The 13,173-nt window shown below is 37.1% G+C and overlaps 1 protein-coding gene across 7 annotated transcripts in view; it reads left to right on the plus strand.

Moving 5' to 3' along the window:
* mid1 (midline 1) overlaps positions 1-10,960 on the plus strand; it is a 40,487-nt gene extending 29,527 nt beyond the window's left edge. For all 7 annotated transcript variants that reach the window (XM_008400353.1, XM_008400407.1, XM_008400398.2 and 4 more), the window contains 8 exons: positions 3,900-3,995; positions 4,804-4,911; positions 6,026-6,174; positions 6,352-6,479; positions 7,027-7,170; positions 8,162-8,323; positions 8,427-8,634; positions 8,831-10,960. In XM_008400353.1, coding sequence (XP_008398575.1) covers positions 3,900-3,995; positions 4,804-4,911; positions 6,026-6,174; positions 6,352-6,479; positions 7,027-7,170; positions 8,162-8,323; positions 8,427-8,634; positions 8,831-9,179 — 1,344 coding nt within the window. In that variant the 3' untranslated portion in view covers positions 9,180-10,960. The remainder of the gene's footprint in view (positions 1-3,899; positions 3,996-4,803; positions 4,912-6,025; positions 6,175-6,351; positions 6,480-7,026; positions 7,171-8,161; positions 8,324-8,426; positions 8,635-8,830) is intronic.
* The last annotated feature ends 2,213 nt before the right edge of the window (positions 10,961-13,173 follow it).

The following is a 13,173-nucleotide window of genomic DNA, read 5'->3' on the forward strand; positions in this document are numbered from 1 at the left end:
ATATATGGTTTCATGTCGAACAGGACAAGACAGTTTTCCTTTTTTAAATATGTATAGTGAATCTGAACATATTCATTTAAATTGCCAGCTGGAAAGTATTTAGGATTTGTTCAGCTACTTCATTGCAACTTCAAGGCTAACTTTGTAGTGATGCAAAGAATAAAACAAGAATATTACAAACATAAAAATATAATAGTTCTGATAGAGCCCTTGTTAATAGATTTCTCAATGAGCAGCTGCAAGAACATATTGTTTGTGCCAAATCAGCTAATAGAAATGAGCACCGATTACTTGTTGATTTTTAAGTAAGAAAATTGCTTCTTTTACTGGCTTTGTCAAATTGACGCAGGCTAAAATTATGTTTTAAGTTGTCATTAGTTTCTAAATCAGACAAAATTGTAGCAAATATTTGCAATGCTCTGTCTGGCTGATGTTTCTTTTACAGGTTTCAAATATCACAGTGATTTAAATGTTGCTGTTGAACTGGGTATTGTTCGAAAATCCTTTGCTGTGAATAGTTATGAATGATTAAGTAGCATTCTGTAGCACTGAGCTGGAGACCAGGAATGAACAGCACTGCTCCTTCTCCTGTGTGTTATTTATATTCAGTGTGGCATCCCAAAGCCCTGGTTCTCTGTTTAATCCTTAGATTCATTGCCTTGGATAGATTTAAACTACAGTGTGAACCTGGGGATTTTCAGACATTTTTCATTAAATGTACTCTTAACCATGACAAATTAGTTCTGCTGCCATAGCTGCTAACTGGGACTCTGAGGCAGCTGTTAACATGGGGAATCATTATATGGAGATAGACTTCAAGAGCGGTCCATCAAAACCAGTCTTTTTACATCAATGGAGGAAAAAATAAGATATATTTCCTACATTTTAAATAATAAAAAACAAAACAGGACTTAGTGGGGACATGGAGGAGAGGGGATCATAGAGAAAACAGAGTAGCGACATACTTTGATAAAAATGAAAGGTTAACTTTGTTTTTCATGAGTTAATTGTGTTAAATTAGAATCTACAGCCTCTAATTCTAAAGGAATTGCAGCTAATTTTTTTCTATGTCATATGTTGTAGTCCTTTGACAAAAAAAATAAAATTAAAATTTTGGAAAACCTTCATTTGTTGGTTACCTGCAGTAGTCACTGAGGAGAAACGGTTATGCACCTCGCAGAGAAAACAATCATTTATTCGCACTCTCACACTTAAGATGCAGGTTAGAATCTCTAATTTAAAATCCATAACATTACTCAAGAGACGATGTATGTCCTCTCTCCCCTGGGTATGCAAGAAAAGACAGATGGTATTCTTTTCCTGCAGCCCTGGTTTGGGAGTTATTGCAGGTAACTCGTAGCACCTCTTCTTTGCAGTTTTTCGTCTGTGGTGTCAGACTAGCATTGTTTAATTGCAGACCTTTGAAGTCAGTATACTTAGAAAAGAGAAAAACAAACTTTTTTGTTTCCTTTCGCTTTTGCTGAATATTTCCAAAGAGGTCTGCACCTCAGTTTCTTGAGGAGTATAAAATATCCCGTTCTTGTTACATTGCGTGAACAAATATAACACTAAGCTTGGTTCTTGTACAGTATGCGCACACCTTAACCTAACACGCATGTTTTTTCTTTGAGATTTGGTAGAAAACTGGAGACAAAACTCACGTGAGCAGGAGAAGAATGTGGAAAACTTCACACAGAAAATCTCCTGCTGGGATTTGAAACCAGAACAGTTTTGCTTTTATGCGGTGGTGCAACACCACTCTTCCACTAAAAGAGTGGAAGAGTGGTGTTGATCTTTTATTGAATGCTTATAAAAGGAAACTCTACAAAAGTATTTTTCTGTTAATGTTACTTCTTAAAAGCTACAGAAGATCACAAAACACAAGCATTGCATCAGTGGTGGTGTAGCGATTTAAAAACCACAGGAAAGTACTAAACGATTTTGAATGAAGAATTGTTCAGGACTAGACTGTAAGCTTAATATGAGTGGTGAGCTCCAGTTGGATGGGTTTCCGTCGACTGGGATCCCCTTGAGTCTTGTTGAGAGAATAATTATTAAAACCTTCTGCTCGTCGTCCTTCTCTCATCTCCTGGATCCACAATCTCCTCTTTCAGTCTCCTATGGCTCCCAGAGATATGCTAGCCCAGCTGTTAGCTGTGGGGACCACGCCGGGCCCCGGTGGATATCCCTTGATGTCCCAGGGCAGCTTACCAGGTGGTAAAGTGCCCTCCCTAACTTAGTGCTTAGTCTTACTGTACTGGGCTGGTGAATCCAGTATTAGACAATGTTATATATTAGCTTTACACATGACCACCAATGATGCATATCAATAAGTACACAATTCAGAGAAATGTGTAATCTCAAAGCTAAACTGGCATGTTAACAATCCAGTATTGTTACTAAATGAAGATGGAATAAAACAAGTTCCAAAGTTTACACATGCTGTATAAAAACAGATTTATAACCTTTTCTCACTGTCTGATGCTACCTTTGACTAAACCTTTCCTGTTTTTGGATGATCAAAAAATGTCTATATTTTTAAAAGACAGAACAAAGAGAGAGAGAGGACTGTTCTTTTAAAAGATGTCAGCCAAGATATCAGGAAGAGAACACAATTCTCTGTTTCGTCATTGAAAACTAATTCAACGCCCGATGGAGTCGTGCTCATCTAGTTGAACAATTATATTCAAGTTTAAACAGTAGGTAAATATCCAGCCACCAGAGAGTTCAGGCCTGTTCCTTTGGTCAGTCCTGAACTCTCAGGAGTGAATATGTTTTAGTGTGGAGTCGTGTGCAACTTTGTAATGAGTCTGGCTGAAGCTGTTAAGAGAGTTTCACAGTGAAACCGGTCCTGTTCAAAATGAGTTGAAAGGCTATACTTTTGACTGCTTTTCTCCAAAAGCAACATAAAAAGTAAACTGCCACTGAACTAAGTGACATTGACTTTGATTTTGGAGACTTGTCCGGAGGCCTGATGAAAGGGAGATTTGGAGGAAAAACAGGGTGGATGCTTTCAAGCCTGAGAGCATCATCTGAACTGTGAAGCAGGGAGTGGCAGCATCATGTAGAGTACAGTGAGCTTTAAAAATGGATAGCAACCCTAAGTAGCAGTAAATTATGAGACAAAGTGGAGTAAAGATTACAAAGTCATGATTTTGAGGTGGCCATCACAAAATTCTGCTCTCAGTTCCATAGAATATTGGTGGATAGATCTAAAAATATAGCTCTGTCAAWGAAAATGGGGAAAAATCACTTCAAATCCATGTGAGAAGCTAAATTCTCTTAAAAAGTTTTGTTTACTAGCTTTTATCACATAGAAATGTTTTTACCAATTAAATATGGGGTGCAAAAATGTTGCAGGTTAATAACTATTTTCTGTCATTACATTTAAAATGGATTCATATTAAAGATGCTAAAAAAAAGTTGTTCCCAATTCATCTTGAAATCTGTGTTTTAATTCTAGAGGGATAGCACTTAGCATATAAGATGACATTTCATCCCATCAGACCACACCATCATCATGCCACCCAATTACAGTCAAGAGACTAAGTTTGAAATTTAAGCCTTTGATCTCAGCCAGTGATTAACACAGCCAGGGTTTAGTTGTTTTAATCACTGGCAGATGTTCTGCTAAGCTCCATGCCCCAGCAGGCTGGGTGATGGGATCTTTGGCACACCACAGGGAGGACTTTGTGGGGGTTCGCACTAATCAGAGCCTAAAAGTGGACAGCCAGATCCAGTTACATCCACTGTTCTCTACGTCTGGGCTCTGACATGCTGTATACCGATGTTAATAAATGCTGTACCTGCTCGTCAGTATTTGTTCAGCTTCTTTATGGCTTGATGATATAAAAGTGTATAATGAAATGCTGATTTTTTTTTTCAATTATGTTTTGCAGCAAGCATTGGACTCCAACCTCAGCAGTTTAATCAAAAGGACCAGTGAATTAGAAAGTTTGATGGGGAAACTTATCCAAACCTGCCAGAATGTGGAGGTGAGATTTATTTGTCCATGCATCTGAAAACTCTTAATCTCCATACTCCATGATGAATTACCAGATGTAAAAATAATAGTTGTTCATGTCATCAAAACTCACTTATTATGTTACAATTTTTGTAATAATAGTTTCTTAAATGTTTTATGTAATTTTGCTATTTTCAAAGTTATGGAGAATAAATAATGGAAAAACGTGATTTTAATGCTTAAAAGATTAGCAAAAGAATGTAATATTATAATTAATACTACTACTACTACTACTACTACTACTACTACTAATAATAATAATAATAATGATAATAATAATAATAATAATAATAATAATAATAATAATAATAATAATAATAATAATAATAATAATAATAATAATAACTTGCACATAACATTTTGTAAATTGTAAGTTTTCTGTTTATTGCTGATTTACCAAACATTATTACTTCTCTGTCACCAAACAGAGAGATATGAAAGTTGAACCAGTTATTGATGAGGAACACATGGGACAAGAAGCGAAATCCCTCACAAAATCTATTTATTATGATCTCGCCTCCGGTGAGAGGGAACAAGTATCATCGCATTGGATTTCCAGCGTCCTTTTGCTTGTATGCTATTGAATGTGATCCTCATAAGGGTTCCTGTAAAGATTTCCGATTTTCTCATGAAGAAGCTCACATCACGTTTTGTCAAAACAAATGCTAGCCTGAGCACCACTTATTTATTTATTTATTTATTTATTTATTTATTTATTTATTTATTTATTTATTTTTTTTTTTTTACTGTTGCTTATCTCAAACTTCTCTTCTGTCCAGGTAAATGCCTCACGGCAAGAAAACAAGCTACAGGAGGAGTGTGACCTGCTGATTAATATCATACAGCATCGAAGACAAATAATAGCAACAAAGATAAAGGAGGGAAAGGTAGTCTTGTTCTTTGTACATGTGCATCACCTTGTTTACATTGATAACCTTGCCTCCTGAGACCATGAGCGTTGTGTTATTGGAAAAACTTCAGCGTCGCTACTGAAGTGAGACAAGTGAGCCTTTTTTGAAACGGTAAAGAAACCTAAGAAAGATGTTTCCCCTCAACTTTACACAGTAAACATAGTACATTTAATGCTACTTATCAAGATGCCTTAATGTAAATTTGGTTAAGATCTTACTGAAAATGAATGCATAGTTTCTGCAGAGAAGCTGGAGATAAGGAGGACGAGAAAGGGATGATGCGTGGGTAGCACAAGTTTGGGTTAAAAACCATATCAGTTTCATTACCTGAAATATTTATACCAGTGTCAAACTTGAAAGAAAGACCAGTCAGCATTTTTTCACTGTTTTACACTTTTTTATAAAACATGCAGTTCGACTTTTGCTGGCAACATCGGAAACGTGCTCACTGCACATCAGCGTTTTACTCAGAACAAAAGAGAGATGGGTAATGATTCATGCTGATTAAGTGCCGCTAGAGACGGAGGTGGAATACCAGAGGCCGTTTTTCTCCCAAATAGTTATCGAAGGTGCCAAAACGACTACAGATCCTACCCAACATTGCGGGGTTATGGCAATTCAAACAGAATTCGCAATTTTGTCAGAGCTTCTGCAATTATTTAAAATATTGTTTACATTCCTTTCCGTGATAGATGGGAATCATTGCCTCTCCCTTAGAGAAGTTGTATCGAGTTGTGCCTTGTTCAGTGTCGGCATAAGATCAGCCCTGCTTTCGGAGAAGCTCTTCTCTCGAGGACTCTTTCCTTTCTCACCTTGTGCCTCGTGACAGGTTGTGAATTTGCTCTTGGCTGTTAAGCCAGTTAGGAGGATGTTGTGCTTCTGACAGCGCTGTTAGGAAAGCTTCGCAAATATGCCCTCCATTGCAAGTACATCTCAGTTTGACACACACAAAAAAAGAGAAAATCCAAAGCATTCAGTAAATCAGATGTTTTCCCACCAGGATTTTGTGACTGGCATAGCTAAACATCACGCTGAATTTATTGGTTATTTAGCAATAATCATCTATGTCTGTGTCATATTTTCTGCCTAGGCCATGAGGCTGAGGAAGCTCGCTCAACAGATAGCGGGCTGTAAGCAGTGCGTCGAGAGATCGTCCTCCCTCATCACTCAGGCTGACCAAACCCTTAAGGAGAGCGACCACGCCCGCTTCCTTCAGACAGCTAAAAGTATCTGTGAGAGGTAAGAGATACCAAACATCAATGACATATAATACATATAATCTAAATGCATTTCATTGTATTTTTACAAAGCACTGTAAATATTTTAAATACAGTCAATGGATGCATTTCCACCTCTTTGATGACACATTAATGACTCTTCTTCTTTTTTTTTTCTTTTTTTTTATATTAATAACAGAGTCTCTATGGCAACAGCATCCTCTCAGATACTGTTACCAGAAATTAACCTGAACGATGCGTTTGATACTTTTGCTTTGGACTTCACGAGGGAAAAGAAACTGCTAGAAAGTTTGGATTACCTCACAGGTGAGTAATGTTATACTTATGAAAGTCAATGTTTAATTGCTATGCTTGATTACTGTGTGTAAATTATTGTACCAGCTATTAGCGCCTTGATTTCCTGAACTGAAAATAATCCACTCTTCAGGCCTAAATCATGGATTATGCATTTGTAATGAATAAGGTGGTTTTAATTTCAACACTTATAATGTTAAGTGGCAGAAGAATAAAAAGCTCACTATATTTGGCAGCAGTGGCCTTATTTTGTGCAGAATGAAAGAGGTTTGATTGTTTATGCTCAGCCCCTGTTGTGAAGCGAAAATGTAACACTGCATGGGGGCTGTGGTTGTAATAGCTGGAGGAACTCCAGTGTAGATTAATTACACTTGTCAGACTGAAAGAAAACACAAATGGATGGTGCTGGTTATCCTCCACTGCTTTCTACGATACATTTGTTTGGTTCGTCTTTTTTTTTTTGATGATGTTGTGTTCGGAATGAAATCCACTCCGCATCCATTAGTCTCTTTGGATAAAAAAAAGGCTTTTTGTTTTGTTTTGTTTTGTTTTTCTGCAGCACCAAATCCGCCGTCAATTCGTGAGGAACTGTGTACAGCTTCGTACGACACCATCACGGTTCACTGGACATCAGACGATGAGTTTTCTGTTATATCATATGAGCTTCAGTATGCCATCTTCACCAGCCAGTCTAATGTTGTCAGTAAGTGCATAATGTACATTTGATTGGAGTTTTACTGTGTGATGGAAAGTAATTCATAAAAAAAAACAAAAAAAAAACAAACAAACATTGAACCCAGGACTTTACTATTACACCCAAATAAAATAGTGTGTTTCAAGCAAAGAGGTGCAACTTCTGGTCAGTCACATTTAATATCAGATTAATATGGTCTTCTTTTAATGATGTATTGAAATGATTCTTTCTCTAGAGAGTAATTATCAAACAGCATACATCTTCAATAACCCACAGGACCACAAGGATTTGATATTGTCCTTTAGGAAGTTCCTCCTTGATTATATGCTATTTGTAAGTAAGTAAATACATAAAAACCTGAGTGGTCTGGAGGGTTGGTACAGCAATAATAGGTCTTTTACAATTAGTGTATTGCATACAACTGACTCTGCATGAGCAAATTTGACCCTTTGAGGGTTAAAATCTACTGTAAATTCAACATGTGTGCCTTACTATTGTGTTTGACGATTAAAGTTGTGTGTTGATCCCTGAAGTAGAAAAAACCCAGCATAACTGAACTGATAAAAGACCACGATTTATTTTGATGAGTGAATGTAAACTTTTGTCTTCAACCCTATCTCCTGGGATTTTTTTTTAGATTTGTTTCAGTAATAAAAAAAGAATAAAAAAGCTATAAAGAAACATTTAATGTGACATGTCTGGCGACAGGCAGGACCGATGCTACAGTAGTCTTGATATTGTGCCAGGGTGGAAATGAGCAGCAGACCTCTGGAATTGATCACCCTAATGTGGTCGCAACATGCGCAATCAAACAATGTTTTCTTGCCTGCCCCAGTGCTCCAGCACACTCACATGAGTGCTAATGAGATTATGCTTGACGAGTCAAAAAAAAAAAAAAAAAAGCAGCCACAGACTGAATTACTGCTGTGATTTCTGCTAACTAAGCCTGTGATTAACTGCTTGTTCCTCGTCAGTGACTTTCTGTATGTCTGGACTGCAGGTCTGTGTAACTCTGTTGATAGTTGGATGATCGTCCCAAACATCAAGCAAAATCAATACACCGTGCATGGACTCCAATGTGGCACCAACTACATTTTCATAGTGAAGGCCATAAACCAGGCTGGAAGCCGCAGTAGCGCCCCGGGGAAACTCAAAACCAACAGTAGGTCATCGTCAGCTGCAAATATTTACTGATACTAAGTGTTTTAATAATGAATAAAAAAAAAAATTAGATGTGAATAAAACAACAACGGATTTCTTTTAAGGCCAGCCATTCAAATTGGACCCAAAGTCTGCTCATCGGAAGCTAAGGGTATCCCACGATAACCTTACGGTGGAGAGAGATGAGACGTCATCTAAAAAGAGCCACAGTCAGGAGCGCTTCTCCAGTCACAGCAGCTACGGGGTTACTGGGAATGTCTACATAGACAGCGGCCGCCATTACTGGGAAGCTCTGATTGGAGGAAGCACATGGTAAGAGCATTTTGCACTGATTTGGATCACTGAGCTTGGAATGAGTCTTGCTGATTGGTCCAGTGTAAAGTAAGTCTTAAGACTGAAGGAATATACTCATCTGATGCACACATTATAGCATTCATCTGGGTTTCTTTTTTACTACGGTACTTTAAATCAGCCATTAAGTTCAATGTGTCACTTTTCACACACTCAGGTTTGCTGTGGGGATTGCTTACAAGTCTGCACCAAGACACGAGTGGGTTGGCAAGAACTCGGCCTCCTGGGTACTCTCCCGCTGCAACAACTCGTGGGTGGTGCGCCACAACAGCAAGGAAATCCCCATCGAGCCTTCGCCCCACCTGCGGCGCCTTGGGATACTGCTGGATTACGATTCGGGGTCTCTCTCCTTCTACGATGCCGTGGCCTCGCAGCACTTGTACACGTTTGACATTGACTTTGTTCATCCAGTCTGCCCGGTGTTCAATGTATGGAATAGATGCTTGACGGTCCTCAGTGGACTGCCCATACCCGATCATTTAGAGAGCACAGACTTTAACCACTGATGATGTCGATGCATTGTCATGCAAAAGTATTCATTCCCTTTGAACGTCCACATTTGTCTTGGTATGACCACAAATTTTAATATATTTTCTCGGGATTTAATCTGACAGACACAAAGAACGGCATAATTGTGAACAGGAAGGAAATAAGACATGGTTTTCGAATGTTTTTTTAAGACAACAATCTTAAAAGTATGGGTTGCGTTTGTATTCATACCCTTTAGATCAATGCTTATTAGAAAAATGTTTCATGGCTGCAACTCTTTTAGGGCCTATGTTTCTACCAACTTTGACCATTTAGAAAGTCGAATCTTTGTCAATTCTTTTTTGCAAAAGAGAAGAATTGATTAGCTCAGTCTCATGGGTTGGAGACCATTTGTGAACATTTATTTTTGATTCTTTCCATCAGATATCAATTAGATTTACTGTAGGTCTGGACTTTAACTGAGCCTTGCTTGCATTCTATGCTTTAGTGCCCATTGGAGCTCCGGCTGAATGGTTAGAGTAGTTTCTGCAGGACAGCCTCTCATAGGTCTTCTTCCAGGATTGCCTCGTATTCATCTCTTCATTTTCCCAAGTTCTGATCAGCTTCTCTGTCCCTGCTTTAGAAAAACATCCCCACAGCATGAGTCTGCCACAACCATCATTTCATTGTGGGGATAATAAAATGTGTACACTTTCTGTATGCAAGGAAAACTAGTTCAATTTTGGTATTTTATGACCTGCACACCCTTTTCCATTTGTTTACTCTGTCATTTTGATACACTGTGCACATTCTCCTTTTTTGACAATGGCTAAATAAATACGTAGATTAAATCTAACTCAGGGGGACTTTATTTACAAATTAGTTGACTTCTTAAGGAAATTAGTTACACGTGATTTTCTTTACAGTTATGGGAGAAAAGGAGCTGAACACAAAATAATGTCAAAATATTCAGGTATTTATTTGGATGAAAATTTGAAAACTTTGTGTCATTTCCTTCACATTTTGCACATCTTTCTCTTGGTCTATCACATAGAATCTTCATAAACGTATTGAAGTTGTGTTACGGTTGTAATATTAAAGAAATGCGGAAAAGTTTAAGGGGAATGAATTTTGCAAACTACTGTACATAAGTGCATACATGCGAGACGAACTGATCTAAAAAGCAAACAGGACTGAATTAAGTTTTTGTTACAATTTACTGGAATTATTTAAGTACATTTCAGGCCCTGGAGAATACTTTTTCCTTGCTTTGCACAATTATGTATAATACTCTATGGGGTCAGATTAGGAATTTGTTAAAATCTAAAGTTCAAGGCAATATTTTCAAAGGGCTCAGGAGAATTTTTTATTCTTTCTTGTTGCTTTGTTTATTTTTCATTGACGATGTTGATGGACGTTCATGCACAGACTGCAACAAAAAAAATAAATACTTTTTATTCACAGGCTTTTTTTTTAAAGTCAGACTATTTTATTGCAGTGCAACTGATTTGTATTAAATGCCAGCACTTTGATAAGAAAGCTGTCACTATGAAATGCATTTCTAAGCCAACTTCTGTCAGAATACTTTCTTCACTTGTCCTTGCGTTCTAAGAAAAAGAAGGGTTTAATCAGAATAGAGCAGTTTCACTCAGAAAATCTGATTCTTAAAGGGTTTATTTCAAAATTTTTAAGTACTTACTATCTGTAGTTGCTTGATCACAGTTTAGAATCTCCTCACTACAGCAGCTTCAATGCTTCATCGCAGTTTTCACATTTACATATCCTCACAAAGGCGAATTAAAAACCTACTCCAAGTGATCATCTGTGTGACCTTATCCTTTTGTTCTGTGATGCTCGGTTAACACTACAAATGAGTCCCACAAAGTTGGTAATTTCATGGAATAAGCACTCATTGTTTACAGCCATTATTGTGGGATTTCCCATCTTTGCTCAGTCGTGTTTTCACAACACCTGCACCACAGAGCGACGTGTCAATTTTTACTGCTTTACCAGGATCTTCTCTGACCCACACTGATCCAAAATACCGCCTCTGACAAGATTGACTCTGACATCTCTTTTTGTGCCAGAGTAATTCAGCCTGAATTTTGCAGCGTCTCCTTTCAACAAAGAAGACAAGGGGGAGGGAGAAAAAAAAAATATCTGAACTCTGCATGACCTCCCCAAGAGACACCCCGCAGACAAAGCTGTAATGCACAAGCACCACCTCCTCATCCATGTAATACCACCAGCCTTACATTTGGGGATGTGCTCATTTTTGTGTGTTGAGACTTCTTTATAAGAGATTTTATTTAAGTTTTCCTAATTTTTTATAAATATTTGACATGCAAAATTAGTAAAGCCCTTTTTTAATAACACCTTTGGAAACATTTAGATTTAAGAAACAAAACATTTGTCACTACATGCTCATTTAAAAAAGAAAATATGCCTCTGAGGCAAAAAAAAAAAGAGGCACATACAAAACAATTTATGCTGCACGTTTTTAAAATGTGCCGTAAAAATGCCGTTTCTCAAAAAGTATTTATTGTCGAGTATTTGTTTCTCATGAGACAAAAGGATGTTCCTGCATGAAGGAAAAAAATACTTAATGTTTTGCCTTTCAAAGTAAAAGACAGACCAATCACAGCCTCAGCAGCTTTAAAATCTAGGGCAGCGTGTGTTGATATCAGAAAACCTTAAAATTACATTTTCAGAGAGACTGAGGACATAAATGGCCCAATTTCTGTGATGAATAGATGAGAAAAATTTCCCAGGGCTCCACCTACTGGATTTTTATTTTTTTTGTAATAGATACTGTACATGGCGAGAGACTCTAACTCTCAGAACAATTCTTTGACTATATGAACTTTTAAAATATTTAGATCTCTGCTTTGCTTTTATTCCCATTTTAATCAGAAGGAAGGCTTAGGTTTGAGAATATAAGCCAGTTTCTAAACGTATAAAGTGGTTTTGCTTTTCAAGTCATCTAACTATATATCTACAAATTATTTATTCAAATATATCAAGTTTTATAACAAAATTAATTAACAGTATTAGGAAAAATGTGTAGAGAGAAAAACAACTCATTCAAAAATATGGATTGAATGAATAACCAAACAACTGAAAGCGACAACATAATATAAACAAAGAGAACTGTGTTAAATTCTAAACTATTGTCCTAAATCTGGAAAGTCTTGCTTTGCACAATTATGTATAATAATTGCGGGGTATTAAATAGTTCAAACAAACAAAAAGACAATGGATTTTAAACTTTGAAACTGTGAAGACATTGCACATAGTAAATATTGTGACACACAACTGAGTCTTTGTTACATTTCTATGCAAATGTTGAGTGATGGATTCTGTTGATGTATCTGCTGACTTTTAAGGTTGTTTGAAAATTTACCAAATTTTGTTTTTGACAAATATAAAAATATTGCATGTTACACACTGCTTCCTACTTAGAAGATTTTAATGTCCAGCATTATATAAAAAATATTGATTTCTTTTGCTTACTTTAAAGTGAGTCTGTAACTTAACTCCAGGTAAGCATTAGAGTAGAACGTAACTTATTTTCTTCAGAAATATTTTGTGGTGGAAATATAATCGTATAAAACAAAAATACATCAGAATAAATTAATAAATGGTCAAGTAAATAGCCCACACTTGATTACGATTTTTCATTTGCTGGCTCTGCACCATTTACACACCGGAGAGGCGCGAAACCGGTGAGCGGAGTTTGCACTTCGTACGGCGTGTCGAACAGCTTTTGTCACACTCAACAACGGCAGCCGGGATGGATGTGTGATTGATATAAAATCAATGGAAATGTTTTCATTTTAGTGACGGATGCCAAATGTCAGACAGTCCTTTGATTTAAATTGATGCATTCTGTACTTAGGAAAGGAAACTACAAATTACCCGAGTTTTTACCGAGTCACTTGCCGACTGACTGGAAAAGAAGATACCCACATTCTTCTTGATTCCTATTGGTGTAGCCTTTCACGAAGCCCCGCCCAAACTCCCGGAACAGGA

The sequence above is a fragment of the Poecilia reticulata genome, linkage group LG2 (genome assembly GCF_000633615.1).
Source record: "Poecilia reticulata strain Guanapo linkage group LG2, Guppy_female_1.0+MT, whole genome shotgun sequence".
In the NCBI taxonomy this organism is placed as follows: domain Eukaryota; kingdom Metazoa; phylum Chordata; class Actinopteri; order Cyprinodontiformes; family Poeciliidae; genus Poecilia; species Poecilia reticulata.